General features: G+C 47.0%; 7 protein-coding genes across 7 annotated transcripts; 3 read left to right on the forward strand and 4 right to left on the reverse strand.

Annotated features, from left to right (window-relative positions):
• Positions 1-144: 144 nt before the first annotated feature.
• PADG_02984 (ESCRT-II subunit protein VPS25) lies at positions 145-1060 on the reverse strand (the record flags this gene model as incomplete). Its single annotated transcript, XM_010760370.1, has 3 exons — positions 145-257; positions 348-423; positions 524-1060. The coding sequence occupies 3 exons, from the start codon at positions 1058-1060 to the stop codon at positions 145-147; spliced, it is 726 nt and encodes a 241-aa protein (XP_010758672.1).
• A 562-nt stretch (positions 1061-1622) lies between these two features.
• Positions 1623-2887, forward strand: PADG_02985 (tRNA (guanine-N(7)-)-methyltransferase; the record flags this gene model as incomplete). Its single annotated transcript, XM_010759920.1, has 4 exons — positions 1623-1777; positions 1861-2048; positions 2124-2781; positions 2845-2887. 4 exons carry the CDS (start codon positions 1623-1625, stop codon positions 2885-2887), a joined length of 1044 nt encoding a protein of 347 aa, XP_010758222.1.
• A 681-nt stretch (positions 2888-3568) lies between these two features.
• Positions 3569-6046, reverse strand: PADG_02986 (uncharacterized protein; the record flags this gene model as incomplete). The annotated part of the gene is made up of 1 exon (XM_010759921.1): positions 3569-6046. The coding sequence occupies one exon, from the start codon at positions 6044-6046 to the stop codon at positions 3569-3571; it is 2478 nt and encodes an 825-aa protein (XP_010758223.1).
• Positions 6047-7477: 1431 nt separating this feature from the next.
• Positions 7478-9207, forward strand: PADG_02987 (uncharacterized protein; the record flags this gene model as incomplete). Its single annotated transcript, XM_010760371.1, has 2 exons — positions 7478-7726; positions 7840-9207. The coding sequence occupies 2 exons, from the start codon at positions 7478-7480 to the stop codon at positions 9205-9207; spliced, it is 1617 nt and encodes a 538-aa protein (XP_010758673.1).
• Positions 9208-9635: 428 nt separating this feature from the next.
• On the reverse strand, positions 9636-12804 carry PADG_02988 (exosome catalytic subunit DIS3; the record flags this gene model as incomplete). Its single annotated transcript, XM_010760372.1, has 2 exons — positions 9636-12553; positions 12609-12804. The coding sequence occupies 2 exons, from the start codon at positions 12802-12804 to the stop codon at positions 9636-9638; spliced, it is 3114 nt and encodes a 1037-aa protein (XP_010758674.1).
• A 531-nt stretch (positions 12805-13335) lies between these two features.
• Positions 13336-14588, forward strand: PADG_02989 (uncharacterized protein; the record flags this gene model as incomplete). Its single annotated transcript, XM_010760373.1, has 5 exons — positions 13336-13347; positions 13404-13496; positions 13644-13930; positions 14048-14126; positions 14226-14588. The coding sequence occupies 5 exons, from the start codon at positions 13336-13338 to the stop codon at positions 14586-14588; spliced, it is 834 nt and encodes a 277-aa protein (XP_010758675.1).
• A 610-nt stretch (positions 14589-15198) lies between these two features.
• Positions 15199-15659, reverse strand: PADG_02990 (uncharacterized protein; the record flags this gene model as incomplete). Its single annotated transcript, XM_010760374.1, has 2 exons — positions 15199-15286; positions 15403-15659. The coding sequence occupies 2 exons, from the start codon at positions 15657-15659 to the stop codon at positions 15199-15201; spliced, it is 345 nt and encodes a 114-aa protein (XP_010758676.1).
• Positions 15660-15989: the final 330 nt, after the last annotated feature.

The raw sequence follows: 15989 nt of genomic DNA on the forward strand, positions 1-15989 counted from the left end.
CAACTTACCTCCCGTTGTGGTTATGCTGATTAGTGATCCTGATCGCATATTTGGATTTTTCTAATGCAGTCCAACTGCTTACTTGGGGCATAATGAATACTGAGCGCAGAAGCCAATTTTGCGCTCGACGTAAGTTCCAGTTTCTTAGAAGAACTTGACGCCTTGTTGATCTTCGCTGCCAAATACTTGGGCTTTACCCCTCTTGACCAAGATATTCAAAGACTTTAATAAAACGTCGGTATCCATGCCATGGAATTCTGGAGTATCACCGCTAAATGAGCATACTAACTCTTGTGGCTCAGGGGAAGGGAGAGGAGGGTGTAAGTTTAAAAAACAAAATAACCGACCTTGTGAAATGGTGGCTTCGCCCTCCACCAACTCATATAGCGTAAGGACGGTATTTTTCTGTCCAGTGTCCTCAACCTAAAAGTTATACCAGGCGGTTAGCAAATGAGAAAATATATAATCGCAAACCCATACTCCCTCCCTAAACAAAAGTCAAAAATAAGCAAGGCATGCCTACCCAATCAACCAAAACCCCAGCCCACTCTTCCGGCGTCCTCCACCAAATCCACGCTACCCCTTTCCCACCTGAGTCTCCGCCGACCCACTCCGCCCTGCGCCCGTCTCCCTCCCCACGAACCATCCAATCAACAATTGTCCTCGCATCTGCCAGACTGAGCCGCTTGCGCAGCTTTTCGTTGTAGAAAAGTGGAGAGTCAACGGCATCAATGAGAGAGAGACGGTAGACGCGGTGATGGCGGCACCAGGCTTGGATTAGCGCTGACCATTTTTGGAATTGTGAGAGGCGGGTTGTGGTGTTTGGTTGAAGGGTGAAGAAGGGCGGGAAGGAATAGGTTGGGGGAAATTTGAAGGGACCCGGTGCTGTAGCTGGAGAGGTGGATGCTGGTGCGGATGCTGGTGCGGATGCAGATGCGGAGGCGGATGCGGCTGCGGATACAGATGGAGAGGGAGAGGGTGAGGGTGAGGGAGAGGGAGAGGGAGAGAGTGAAAGTTGATTTGGGGTTAAGCCGTGGGTTGGGGTGGAGTTTGTGAGCATTCCTCTGGAGGGAGGAGGAGTGGATGACGGTGTCATGTTCAATCTTGCTGGTCTTTAGAGATTCTACATGGGGGATGAGCTTCCGTTTTTGAAGCTAGATTATAAAGCAAAATGGAATTTATGCAGATGTCGTATCGAGGTGTTTGGCAGTCAATGGATCGTACGGAGAATATCTTATCGACATCAAAAGTTCACTTCTGATATTTCCCCGTCGCGCTCCAAGGATCAGCCGATCAGATAAGATAAAGATCACACGTGACAATGTGCGGGTCTTCAATGTTAAAATCAACCATTGACAAAACTAACTGTAGGAATAACAATATATTATTTGTCAGACGGGATACAATGACCGCGCCCAATTGATACAATTTCTGGGTATTTTGGGGAAAGACCTTTATATATTTCGAGGCAACAGATACAATTTTGGATTTACCCGTGAAAAACAAAATTTATTCGCCGCCCGCACAGTTGTCCGATCCTGGCTGGACGAGCCCCAAAGAGAACGAATACGGCTTGCGAAAACAATACAAAGATAGCACATAATAGCAGGAGTAAAGTCAAAATGTCATATACGTCTCCCCGAAAACGCCAGAAGCGCAGCGAGTACCGCAGAACCCAACAGCAGCAAATTGAGAGCGGAGCAGTCCCTCTTCCCCAGAAAAGGTTATACCGACAGCGAGCTCATGCGAACCCGTTTTCTGACCATCGGTTGTCATAGTAAGAGTTCCACTGAGGCTTGTCTGATGCAATAAACAATAAGGAAGGGTAAGGAAGCTAATATATGTGCCTGAACCAACCAGTCCGATCAGTCCAGCGCACATGGATTGGTCAACACATTTCCCCGCCTACATAGACCCAAATCCAGAGAACGTGAACCTTAGTGGTGGACGACTTTTAACAAAGGATGTCGAAATAGCAGATATTGGATGTGGTTTTGGAGGGCTGTTGGTCGCTCTGGCACCATTGCTGCCGGATACTCTGATGGTTGGTGAGTTATCCTGTTTCTAAATAAACAAAATGACGACGTTTAGATCTGACAATTGATCTAACGATTTTCATGTAGGCATGGAGCTCCGCGCCCAGGTCCTTGAATATGTAACAGATCGCATCCGCGCTCTGCGTGCACAGCGTCCTGCATCACCCCTACCAACACCTGACACCTCATCCACGCCTCCAGCAAAAGCCCTCGTTGAGTCCTCACAGGTGGCAGCTACCCCATCTTCCCCTTCGCAATCACAAGAACAATCACATTCTCCAGCTCCACCAGCACTATCCTGTGCGAGTGCCACATACCAAAATATCTCCGCCATCCGTTCTAATACTATGAAATTCCTCCCAAACTTCTTCGCGCATCACCAACTATCCTCCATCTTTATCTGCTTCCCAGATCCGCACTTCAAAACCCGCAAGCACAAGGCGCGAATCGTATCCGCTTCGTTGAATGCTGAGTATGCATATGTTCTCCGGCCTGGTGGAAAGTTATATACCATCACTGATGTGGAGGAGTTGCATCGGTGGATAGTCAGCCATTTTGAGGGTGTAGACGGAGGGGGAGATAGAGAAGAAGAGGCACACGAGGAGGCTGGGGGTGGAGGGGCAAATAACGTAAAAGAACTGTTTGAGAGAGTAGGGGATGAGGAGTTGGAGCAGGATCCGTGTGTTAAGGTTATGATGGAGGAGACGGAGGAGGGGAAGAAAGTCACAAGAAATAAGGGACATAAGTATGTGGCTGTTTGGAGAAGGAAGGAAGATCCGCAATGGCCTTGCTGACTGTCTTTCGTTAGATATGATTTTGTGGTTAAAGAAATTCTTGGGATAAGCTTCTAGACGAAGCGATGCATTATAGAATGCTCAAAATGAAGGTCGTATTACCGGCAAATGGAACTAAATTTCAGATTCCAGGTTAAAGAAATTCGTTTCCAATTTTGCAAGTGGAGTGAAGACGAAAATAAGGAACCGAAAATGAAACCCACTACTCATAGGTCAACTTCCTCGAAACAGTTAAGCAGCAAATGGAAAAAGGTTCTCCAAATTGAAAATACAAATCAAAGCACTATTTTTTCGAGATAACGAGTTCAAAAACATGGCCTGGAAATAGCGGAAGATAAGGCGACGAGGTCTGAATCCCCAAAATTAGACCCAGTAAAAATGAAACCACTGATAGACAATACAGCGTAACATGCTTCCCACTCAAAACATTCAATAAGGATCGTCTTATACCCTGAAAGATGCACGAAAAACACTCGGAAACACAAGGCAGCAAATATCCAATAGCAAAGCTCGACGTAACAATTCATCACAATCATCCGGGGGAATGTCCGAGAATCTGTATCAGTTTTGGGATTACTCGAAACCACAGATTCCATATTGGGACTGTAGACCGTAGTGCACGCTGCATGTGTTCAAAAATCAAGGTAATTCGTTTCCAGTAATGTCGCGATAAAACACGCCCCAGGACTCTTCAGAGAGTTCACAACGGACATCGTCACGATATTGAATCGAAGAGAATTAACCCTTCAGCCTTCGTCCCTCACAAGCCTCGCAAACAGCAGTCTCGACAGGTCCACCAATCTGACGACCTTTCTTGGTATATTTTGTTTCCCCCTGCCTAACGAAAAAGCGCCCTTCAGGCCCAAAGCTACCACTGCACTCACTGCACACAAAACACTTCTCATGCCACTGGCCACCCAGAGCAGTAACCACAACATCATCGAGCACTGACAGCTTACATCCCTGGCAGCGTGACGCAGTCCGTTTAGAATGGCAATTAATGCACCAGGCGTACCCAGCTTTCTCCACAAAGGGGGTGGTCGGGGTGAATGGATCGCCACATTCGGCGCAGAAAAAGTGACCAACATGCCATTCCGCCCCGCATGCGATGACGACTTCGCCTTCAATTGGTGTCTTGCAGCTTTTGCACCGCGGGCTGAAAAGCTCGTGGAAATCTAGGTGACAGTAAAATCGTTTGCCACTGGCTTCTTCATCGCTAGAGTCTGCGTTCGCGAGTCTTTCCGCTCTTTTGGCTTCGGGTTCCTGGTAAAAGGCGACGCACTCAAGTGCCGTTTTGCAATGGTGGCATGATAGACATTCGGGGTGGAAGCGCGATTCACACGCTGTTACTATACGTCCAGCTATGGGTAGTCCACACGAGTCACACGAGGCGGCTGGAACGCCCGCTCGTGCATAGGGAGTATACCAACGATTTGTTGTTGAACCTCTCGAATTTCTGAAGCCACGCTTTTTATTTTGGCTCGAGTCCGGGCTGCGTAGTGGTCGGGTGCTTTCCTCAGCAGCCTTCATCTCAGATATTGTTGGAGGTGTGGATGCTGAAATGGTTACTGCGGCTGAAGCATCTACAGAGTCTTCAATAACCGGAAATGCAGGCTCTTCGGGAACATTAATGGTTGGTATCACGGTAGTGGATGCTGGAGGAGTAACGTCGACCACAGCGGGTTCTTGCGTAGATCTTCCTCCAAGACTGCTCCGTGGCGTGTCTCTAGGCGAATTTTTCCGTGATTTATCTCTCCAACACGGATCAAAGCTCACAATTGGGCGACCAGGACGATCACTGACAACCGTTGGCATGGGTAATTTAGTGCTACGATCCTTCAGTCGCATACTTGTGGCCGCACGAATGTCGTTGCCACGTATTTCTATACCATTTTTAGTTGGAGGGGCGTCGTCAGCGTCTTTATTGAAGACGGGAGGTGGTGAGGGTGACGGGTTCTCTCTGTAGAGAGGATTCCTCGACTGGGATGGAGGATTCTTATGGATGTCGAAAGGACAGAGCTTCTTTTGAGAAGAAACTATGTTGGATCTTCCAGGGAATGGTCGAGCACCGAGAGGCAACGAATTTCGAGTCTTGACATTTAAAGATGAGCGAGATACTTCAGTTTGCGTGTTTTGAGCCTGCTTTTCGGAACTGTCATCCTGCGGCTCCTCGTATATATGATCCTCTGGATTTCGGAAAATACCCTTAGCTGAATCATTACTGGCAATTCTCGTTGTTCGCGGCCTTGTGTTGCTTCCGATAACTGTGCGTTGAGAGTCGGAGGAATCTTCAGAGGGCAGAGCAAAATTAACCTTCGATTTTGTCCGCAAAGTCCCACTGTACGTGACCAGATTAGTTGCATTATCCTCCGGAACTTCGACAATTTTTGGTGGAACATGAGATCTTGTGAGGGTGCCACGTGGTCTTTGGAATTCAGGACTTTCTCTACCGGTATTGCTGTCGTTTGAGCTATCTGACACAGATCGAAGGGTTCCTGGTCCTCTAACACCTGAACTTTGTTCCCCAGAAGTCCCCAGACTCTTGCTTCTTGCATGTGCGCCCTTCTTCGGATGCTGACGAAATTGGTTGGTGGCATATAGGTCTGGATTTCGATATGGAGCTGTTGGATTAAGCTTGGGAAATCCAGAAGTCTGGTGGCTCAGCACCAACTGTGTGGCCTCGTCCTGAGCCGCAGCATGCAATCGTTTTTCCTCATCTTGAAAATCCATCTCTTCCAGAGCTTGCCGTAACGAGCGAGCTTCCTCCCTTTCGATCCACCTCTGATCCCGTTCTCTATATGTTCCTGTCTTTGACACAAGGGTTGGGTTTGGAGTGAAGCTTCTTGTTATATCATACGATGACGATGGTGCCTCTTCGTCTACCAAATGTCCGACTGATTCGCCTTCGACAGAGAGACCTGGGTTAGTCCTATGGTGAGATAGAGCACTTGCTGAGCGATTGTAGGTTTCTCCGGATGCAAGGCGAGGACTTTCTGAATCCGCGTTTATAGATAGTGCTGACGACGCACGTGGTGGCATATCACTTCTTAACCCTCGGGTCGATGACACATAATTCGTAGGCAATGGTCGAGATCCATTGGGTCGGGGAGGCCTATTTGTTCGAAGGTCATTCAGGTACGTTGCTACGAGGACAGATGTATTAGTACCAATAGGGGATGTATATGGCTCTTCGTCAGAAGAACAAACACCAAGCATAGCAATGAAACCTGCGGGACTCGAACTGATCCCTTCCCAGTAACTGTCGTGAACCCGGTTAATTCATGCAAACAAAAGGGCGTTACCCACCAATCTGTTCCTTGTTCATATAACTTGGGCCCGGAGGAGATATCTTCCGGGTCCCAGTCTTCGACCTTGCAGAGTGTATCATTGATGTTGATATCATTTACTCAAGGGGGCTCCAAACAGGATGAGCTTAAATTGCCAGCCAAGAAAACAATACGAGTCTTTGTGTATACGTTGGCGGTTGATATATAAATATACAAAAATATATTCTTTGTTGCTGGCTGTTTATGTAGATCGAGAGGAACAGACAAGATATCGATGAAGCATGCGGATTAATAATAATGCTTATTAATGATGTTCTGGAAAAGGGGGTGCAGGATATTTCATCCATCAACTTAGGAGAGGATTATATTTATATGAGTCCCCATCTTCGGGCTGTCTCGCCCTGTCCCATCCACCAACGCTAAGTCTGTTACATGTCTCTCGCTCTCTTCGGCTTCAATATTTCTTCTTCTGGGCATCGCGTCAACAAACGCCCATGTCATCGTATCACGTGATCCGTCGCGATGACAACGCGGCACTACACAGTGCCACGTGATAAATGCCGAAGGAGGCTGAATCGCATCGGAACTACAAAATAATGACGACGAGGTTCCAATTTTAACAAGTCCTTAACCTTCTAATATAACTAGTGGCAACCCATGACCCCTTGAGTTGGGAACAATGATATATAGCTATGCCTTGGAGCTTCTATCAGTTCTGTTTAACTTATCCGGAAACTATGCCGGAGACAAGTCTTAATTACCTAGGTAAAGATGTTGCTCGAACCAACAGACCGTAACTAGTCAGTCAATATGGAGCCTGGAGGAAGATGCGGAGAACCTCTGACCCGGCGCTCAATGGCCCCCATCTTGCCTCAACTTCCCCCGCAATTCGGGGAGTCGGCACCAGAAAGTCTTTCCCTAAGTCCGAGAAGCCAGAATCCTGGTACTCTATACTCACCACGACTGGTTGCAGTAAACCAGATCCCCCCACATCGCGGCAAAACATTAGTTAAGATATGACCAACATTTTACCACGGCTAAGGGAAACAGCACAGCAGCCGCTATAATGAGATTCACATTTATTGTCGATATTCTCTTTTGTCCCTTTATCTGTTGCGCGCTGGATTTCTGGAACTATTTCCCTGAAAGTTCAATCGAAAGGATATATATAATTTAGTGATAACTAATTTATTTCCCACCCAATATAAGGAATTTTCCTGCTATCTCCTTGCATGGTTTTTGCTCGCGAAAAAGTTCCCCCTTCACGTCAGACTCTCCGGTGAAATTCCATACAGACGGTCGAACTCTTATAGGGTGTTTTCGAATCAATATTGATACGTTGGCCATGTACCGATAAGTCATGACCAACAACCGTTCAAACGACATTGGGGTTGAGGCTGGGATTGACTCACATCAGACCCCTGCGGAGCTATCGGCCAGGAAGGGCAGACCTCTAGAAGAAAAGGTTCTCGAGAGTGATATCACCCAGCAGTCTGACGAGGGAATAGACGGTAAACCGCCGGACGATGCACCACCAGATGGTGGGTATGGATGGGTTTGTGTGGCGTGCTCAGCATGGATCAATGGGAACACATGGGGTTTGAACAGTGTAAGTTTTGATCCTGGTCAATATTCTCCCCTCCCGATACCTGTGTTCTTTATAGCTTTGCCGGTAAAATAATAAACAACTGGCTCATAGGCTTCCCTGCTACCCCTAACTAGTCATATGCTGTCTTTCTATCTTATTATCTATCCCATGATATTTTCCCCGATGCCAGTGACCTCACCTACGCTTTTACCGGCGGCCTAAGCATGTCATGCTGTCTGTTGGTAGCCCCTCTGGTAACGCACCTAGTGCATCTCTTCGGAAACAAACCCATTCTTAATGTTGGAGTCGTGCTCCAAACAATCTCGTTCATCGGGGCTTCGTTTGCCACCAAGCAATGGCAACTTTTTCTAAGCCAAGGTGTCTGTTTCGGCTTCGGCATGGGTTTGCTATTCAATGGCTCCGTGGGCATTACGTCTCAATGGTTTCTCCGCAAGAGAAGCATTGCAACTTCCATCTCGGCTGCCGGCTCAGGTATTGGTGGCTTAACCTATTCTTTGGCGACGGGGTCGATGATATCGCGATTGGGGCTTGGCTGGACATTCCGTATCCTTGGCCTCATCACATTTGTCGTCAATCTCATCGCGGCCAATTTAATAAAAGACCGAAACAAAGCTACTGGGTCCCAATACAAAGCATTTCATTTCCCCCTGCTTAAACGGCCCGAATTCCTCCTCTTACAAGGATGGGGCGTTTTCAGTTTACTAGGATACGTTGTGGTACTCTTCAGCCTCCCCAACTTTGCGCTATCGATTGGACTCACTGCACGTCAGGGTAGCATCGTGGGTGCTCTTCTCAATCTTGGTCAGGGGCTGGGACGTCCGGTCATCGGTTTACTCAGTGATCGCTATGGCCGGCTCAACGTGGCCACCGTCCTCTCAATTTTCTGCGGTGTCTTCTGCTTAGCCGTCTGGACCCCCACCCAAAGCATGGGTCTTTTATGTTTTTTCGCCATCGTTGCGGGAACCGTGGCAGGGACATTCTGGACCACTGTCGTTCCTGTGTGTGCTGAAGTGGTCGGTCTCCAACAGCTTCCCAGCGCATTAAGCATCACCTGGGTCCTAATGGTTCCCCCCACGACTGTTTCGGAACCAATAGCAGTTCTCGTGAAGGACAACTCGAAGAAGAACCGCGCCTATTTGTATGCACAGCTATTTGCGGGACTTGCATATATTGTTGGGGCATTGTGTTTGTGGGTCTTACGCGCTTGGAAAGTTGGCGATAACGAAGCTGCTGCGGAAAGAAAGGCTGTTGCAGATGCCGCGATTGCTGCGAGGACGATGAAGATTGGTGGAAATTCAGTCTTCCCCACGGCAGCTCCAGTTGACACCACTTGCGTGCCTGAGGGAAATATACACCCGTCGAACCAGCCTGTGGTAGCACCGCCAGTAACATGTACAGATCCTATTGCTACAGCGACCAGAACAAGCACATGGAACCCAGCTGTGCTTCTTCGCAGTCTGGTTACTTGGGATATCATATGACAATTCTTACTGATGGTGAGAGGACTCCATGCAACAAGAACGTTGGCATATCGGTTCTTAGGAAAGCTTTGTTGATTTCTCACACTGCTCATTTTGCATTTTTGAGATTTCATAGATAGTACGAGCTTTGCTTTTACATAAGCATCTGAATCACACATGCACATATGTTAGAATTTATAGAGTGTACATGACCGAAAGTACCAGAGTGCACACATTCACCTTTGGGATTAAAAAGCTGCTACCTAGAGAGGGTCAAGAAATTCCTACTTTGCATTTGTGTTTAGAAGATTTAGAATTATAGACCATGACCCTGTGCATATTGTGTGTTCTCATTGCTTCCTATAACATAATACTACTGAGCCTTCCTTTGGTTTCTAAATCAAAAAAGATTCTATTTATTTATATCACTCCCAGTGACCCAATCTAAATCAAACCTGGCCCAAAATCAATACTCTCACTCTCCTCTTTCCAGCACCACGGCCCCCTTCCTCCTTCACAGAGCTAACATTAACCTTGACTCTATCAAACAAGTTGACCACCACACTCTTCTTCGCATCCCCACCAGTTCCATTCTCCCCTTCCTTCTCCCAAACCTCTAATGAATAATCCTCTACATGAAATTCACTCTCCCGCCTTGCCGCAACGTGTTTCCCGTCCCCCTGGGTGCTTCCGGGAATAATGAAATCTTCTAACCTCACAACACCCTCAATGCCAAATCGTGGCACGAAAACAACAACACCGTTATCGAAAACTCGCATGACATATCCTTCCTCATCTACTCCCGCATTCGTACCCTCGCCCTCCCCAAGTTTAGACGCCTCCTGTTCCCCACGTGCCTTGAGCGCCTGCCCGACATAGTATTCAATGCTTGCACGACCAGCAAACTGTGCGTTACGGTGGCGATGGTTGATATTTTTGCAAATATCTTCCAGTCGGCCCCTGGTAGCTAGACCTTCTGCGGCAGAGGCACCAGGACCTTCGTAGCCTATCGCGGCAGCTAATTGGCGGTGGACGACCAAATCCGCGTATCGCCGAATGGGAGAAGTGAAATGGGTGTAAATTGGTGAGGCAAGGCCGTAGTGGCGGAATTCAGATTCCGCGTGGGCTCCTGCACAGAAATATTCAGCTGAAGTCATGCATCTAGTCGCTAGGATACGAATAAGAGTGTTGAAGAAAGGGTTGGCAGGGTCGACACAGCGGTCAAGAGAAGTTGCTAGAGCAAGGGAGCTGGATACATCAAGGGTCATATTGCGCTTTTTAGAGAGTTGGGCAATTAATTCTTCGAAATTTGAAGGTGGTGGAGTAGCGTGGCGTCGAAGCATGGCGGTTTTGGGGAATGCCTTGAAAATTTTGGAAGCCACAGTGATGTTTGCGAGAAGCATAAATTCCTCGACTAAGCTGTTGGTTTCTAAGAGGGCTTTGGTTTTAACGTCTGCCACGGGATCAGATAATTCCGAATCGGTTTCAATGCGGACTTCCGGAGACGCTAAGTTAAGTGCTCCTGCATCCATTCGCTTTTGTTTGAGCAATTTCGACAGCTTCGAAAGTGTTCTCATGCTCTCTGTTAATTCGTCAGTTTTCGATATGTCATCGATGCGTAACTGGGCCTGTTCGTAACTGAAAGCTTCCCTAGAGAAGATGACAGACTTGGTACAGGATGACGATACGACCTCGGCGGAAGGTGTCATTTCCCAGATAGTTGAGAAGGCATAGCGCTGAACATGCGGCTTTAAAGAGCATAGGTCCGTTCCCAGAAGCATAGGTAACATATCGATACGTTTGTCTACAAGATATACCGTTGTCCCTCTCATACTAGCTTCGGTATCCATAGGTGTATTTGGCTTCACGAAATGGGACACATCGGCAATATGGACACCGACTTCAATATTTCCATTAGGCAGAGGGCGAGCATGGAGAGCATCATCGATATCCTGACAGCCCGGAGGGTCAATACTACAGACAAGTAACTCCCGTAAGTCTTTGCGATCATGCCATCCAGGATCATCCATATTTTGTGGAACCTTCCAGTTATGACCTTCTGGAGGAAGACAGTCAAGCACAATCTGCGGGAACGGTCTATATTGAACATCATACTCGAGAAGTAGCGCTTCAGTTTCGGCCCCTTTGGTTTCCAATTCTCCCAGAGACCGTACAAAATGGCCCGTTGGGTACCTAGAATCGCGATCCCAGGCATCGACCGTAACTAGGATTCTTTGGCCAAAAAGTTCCTGTGCTTGTCTTGTTCGTATCCGAATTTTGGGTATTCGCTTATCCATGGGAATGACAAACACAGTTTGCTGTCGCCTACCAGGCTGAGCTTGAGCGGCTGTAGATATCTTGTCGATATTTCCCACATACTGGCGCCAATTCCTTTTCACTATCCCAACCACCCGAGCTGTTGGTTGAGGTCGACCCTCCGTAGTCTTTACGTGCGCTTTGCGAACCTCCACCTGTAGGGCTCTCCTCTCCTTTTCCGTCACCACGGCTTCCTTTTCCTCATATTCGGCATTTTCATCTTTGGTGACCGTTTCCTCATCCACGATTTTTGTCGATGGAGCCTTCCACTGGTCCTTTGGAAGAACTTCCACCACTACTATATCCCCTGATATAGCTCGATTACTGTTATCTCGACCAAGAATAAGGAGAGATTTTTCAAAAGCTGCCACCTGTACTGATCCCTCGAGGTAATTATAGGGGGAAACTTTGAAAACTCCCTGGTGCAGAGTTCCAGCGCGAAGACCAGTCATCATCTTAGATATAGAGTAATACTCAGGGTAAAACAGTTGGCCCCTGGTTGCCCTGGAACTGTGCGCAGACTTAGCTTCGTTGATCATGTCAAGCAGTCTATTGGAATCCTCAAGGCCAGAAACATAATCAGATAACGACATGGCCGTAACTCCCTCCTGTTCTCCTTTACGAAGATTATCCTTATCGTCGGTTATGACAACTATGTCCGGGGCAGTCTGCTCTATATTGCTTCTCTTCACCGCATTGCGAAGATGTTCCTCATACCATTTTGCTGCTGTTCGAACGGCCCGATCATTTCGATCGTTAATGCTTTCCACAGCTCTTCTCCTGACATGGGTCTCTAATCGGAATTCATTGAAAAATAGGTAATACCGTTTTTCTTCGCTCCGAATTAGGGAAATCAGTCGGTTATATAGAGCTAGAGACTGGTTCTTCAACTCCTCCAGCACTGTCTGCAAAATAATCACATCATAAAAAGAACCTGTCTGTTCGAAAAGGTCCATACCATTAAGAAGCGCATTCGTATCTGGCATTAAGTAATGGCCTCGAGGAAATGATTTCGTGCCAGCGGGCCGCTCAGATAGCACAAACGGAGTAACTTCACCCATAAGTTAGCATCGATAAATAACTGATTGCGCAAGTAGATTTCTAACCATTTCCATTGGCGTCAGTTGGTGCGTATGACAAGCACACAGAACATAGCTTCGAGGAGCATGGTATGTCTTGTCGTAGGTATAGTTCCCGTACAATCTTCTGGGCCTTCCCGCTTTTAGTTGACCTGACGAAGATTTTGCTTGAGACATTGGCGGCGAGCGGGTTTGAAGAGTGATCCCTCTTTAAACTTTTCATCCTGGAATTGTAATAGAGCCTATAGTGTTCGTAGAGTATTCTCAAATTGCGACCCGGTCAAGGTGGTTCCGGGTGACAAACCAGGGCTGAGTTGCGTACGAGCAACGGTTCCTGGGCGAGCGCGATGTGGTCAACAAAGGCGATTTCTACTTTATTATTAGCATTTCTGTATACTATAATTGGCAGATGGAATAACGAGAGAGTGGGTACTTATGTTGACAAGTCAGTTCAATTTCAGTTATAATAATATCGAAGATAGACCTGCTGGTGTAGTCTCATATTACCGTCCACTTTTCCTAAACAAGTATTAGTTTTTTTACTTGGGAAGTTTCCCGCCGCGGCTATTCACACACGTGATTAGTTATTCACTGTTTTTTGCCGACTTGCGCCAATATCAACCGTTAGCTGGTTTTACTTCATATTCTAATACTAACATGAATTCAACATCAGATAGGAAGTGGATATTTACTGCTTGATAATACCCTTATAGATATATGCACATAATCATGATGTGAATACCGGATCGTGAAAATGGCAATTGCAGTATGTTTAATCCGTGACATGTCAAGTGGAGGGTTTTACTAACTCAAATCACAAAGGCAATCGGCCAACTATGCTCGACAGCGAGCATGGCACACAACTTGTCTCAATGTCAAATACTTGTTAAAAAGGCTGTTGAGGCCGGCGCAAAGGTGATTTCCAGTATTTAGCCTAAATAAGCCCAAGAATTACCCGACGTGACACAGAAGCTTTTCCACCCCTAACCAGAAAGTGATTGGGGTAGTTATTGGAAGCAAAATACGCTTGGTTCTAACCCAATATACTCCAAGTATAATTAGGCGCTTTTCCTTCCTGAAGCATCAGATTACATAGCCACATCGCCGTCAGAAACCGTCTCGCTCGCTCAGCCTGTACAGCACAGCGCATTCGTTCTCGGTCTGCAGAAAGAAGCTCGGGAATCCAAAATTCCAATTAATGTGGGAATTCATGAGCCAGCCCAAGGGGGTGAAAAGGTGAAGAATACGTTGATATGGATTGACGAAGTTGGGGAAATTACGCAACGGTATCAAAAATTACATCTGTTTGATGTTGACATCAAGGATGGCCCTGTATTGAAAGAGAGCAAGTCCGTGGAACCTTATGCTTTGCAATACACAGGATATGTTCGAATTTTACTTCGTTTACTTCTTGGTATTTCGGACATTATACTGCTCTCATATTTGCTAACGGGCACATGAAACAGGAGTGTCGAAAAAGGGATGGAAATTCTACCTCCATTTTTCACACCAGTTGGCCGTGTTGGCCTCAGCATCTGCTTCGATGTATGTTCTGCGTAAACAGATATGATTCTTCCCCTCTAAGCTTTTTGCCCATACCAGGCCCAACCAGGCACCATTTAATAATCATCCACATACATACAGCTCCGCTTCCCAGAAATCAGTCTATCCCTCAGGCGCCAAAATGCTCAGATAATAACCTACCCATCCGCATTCACCGCGCCTACGGGTCAAGCACACTGGGAACCCCTTCTCCGAGCACGGGCAATTGAGACACAATCATATGTCATTGCGGCCGCCCAAGCTGGGGCCCATAATTCAAAGAGGGTTAGCTACGGACATTCCATGATCGTCAATCCGTGGGGAGAGGTGGTTGCTGAGCTTGGGGATGGGAGCCTGTCACAGGAGCCGGAGATTGCAGTTGCCAATATTGATCTGGAACTTCTAGAAAAGGTGAGGAGGGAGATGCCACTTTTGAGAAGGGTGGATGTCTATCCAGAGTATTAGATATTTGTCATTAAGTGTGGTATGAAGTGCTTCTGCTTATCAGGATGTGGGTTTCTTATCGTTGGATGGATAGTGGCGGACCGACTGAGGATTGTCTGATTGAGAATTGACAAGTGGTGTTTTCGTATACAAGTACTTGAAAATGTATTTTCCAGACTGTGTATATGAAGGGTCAGTGTTTATGGAAGCAATAACTTTACATCATCCCATGGTATTTTCTAGAAGCTGGATAAAGATTCAGTAAATCCAGAATATGCAGCTCAGGCCCCCGCCAAGCGACTTGAAACAGGAGGTGGATAGCACCCCAATATAAATTTTTTTAAAAAAAAGAGAAAACGATAAGAACAGAAAAGGCGCAGTGCCAGAAACATGCATCGTTAAGGAACTAGCCTGAAAAATAAAAACAAACTCCACTCGTTCCTCCGCATTCTTCACATTCTCATCCCATACTGAATCTGTGCGAACTGTCTGAAATTTATATGTGAGGTGGTAACTATATCTCTTTCCTTCCTTCCTTCTTTTCCTTTAAACTCCCACATTTTTCACCCTGGCTTTTCACCATTTCTTGGAAGTTCTATGTACAGCGGAATCACAGTGTAAGTCGGGTAGATTATTGCTCTTTTCTCGCGTCGGGGTCTTCAAGGATGCCCTCCTTCTCTAGCCGTCTTCTGGCCTCTTCCAGGGCCCATGTTTGTATCCTAGGTGATGATCAAGAAAGGAACTGTTAGCCTTTCTAGCTACATTCACGTACAGCGGACATATCGATGTGGTCGTAAGAGTGGGAGATTGGTATAGGGGAGAAGAGAACACGTACGATGTATCAGGTTTGAAACAATACACAATACTAGCAACAAGCAAACTACCAACAAAGCCATAAGTCCATAGGCCTTCCCATCCTTCCTTGACGTATTTGTGTCCGGGCTTCACCCCCCAGAGCCATCCGGTTGGCGGATCGAAATGGTCACCATGGTCGCCACTGAGCGAGTTCTGCGTCGAGAACGCCTGACGATGCTGTAACGAACGGAGGACGTAGCGAGATCTCAGAGGAAGAGAAGGAGGCCGTGCGGGCATTCTGTGGTTGATTAGCTGCGGCTGTGCCGAGAGAGAATGGTCACGGGAACCAATGTTAACAAGGGCCTTCGAGAGTGCAGGCAACGCGGATGTGTCGCCAATGGCGGTAGACAGAGTTCAGAAGGGTCTGCCTATGTGACTGCAGAAGACTAAACTACTGAGTACTGCGGCAGAGGTATATTGGGCGTTGAGTTGAAATTGATGCTGGTCAGTTGTCGGAAATTCCAAACCAGTGGAGAGTAGTTCAACCAGTTGGTCTGGCGGTTCGGTCTGATTTCCACTTGGCGGCCATGATTGGTCAGTTGGCGCTATTAGGCGAAATTAGTTAGG

The sequence above is a fragment of the Paracoccidioides brasiliensis genome (assembly GCF_000150735.1).
Source record: "Paracoccidioides brasiliensis Pb18 unplaced genomic scaffold supercont2.3, whole genome shotgun sequence".
Taxonomy (NCBI): Eukaryota; Fungi; Ascomycota; class Eurotiomycetes; order Onygenales; family Ajellomycetaceae; genus Paracoccidioides; species Paracoccidioides brasiliensis.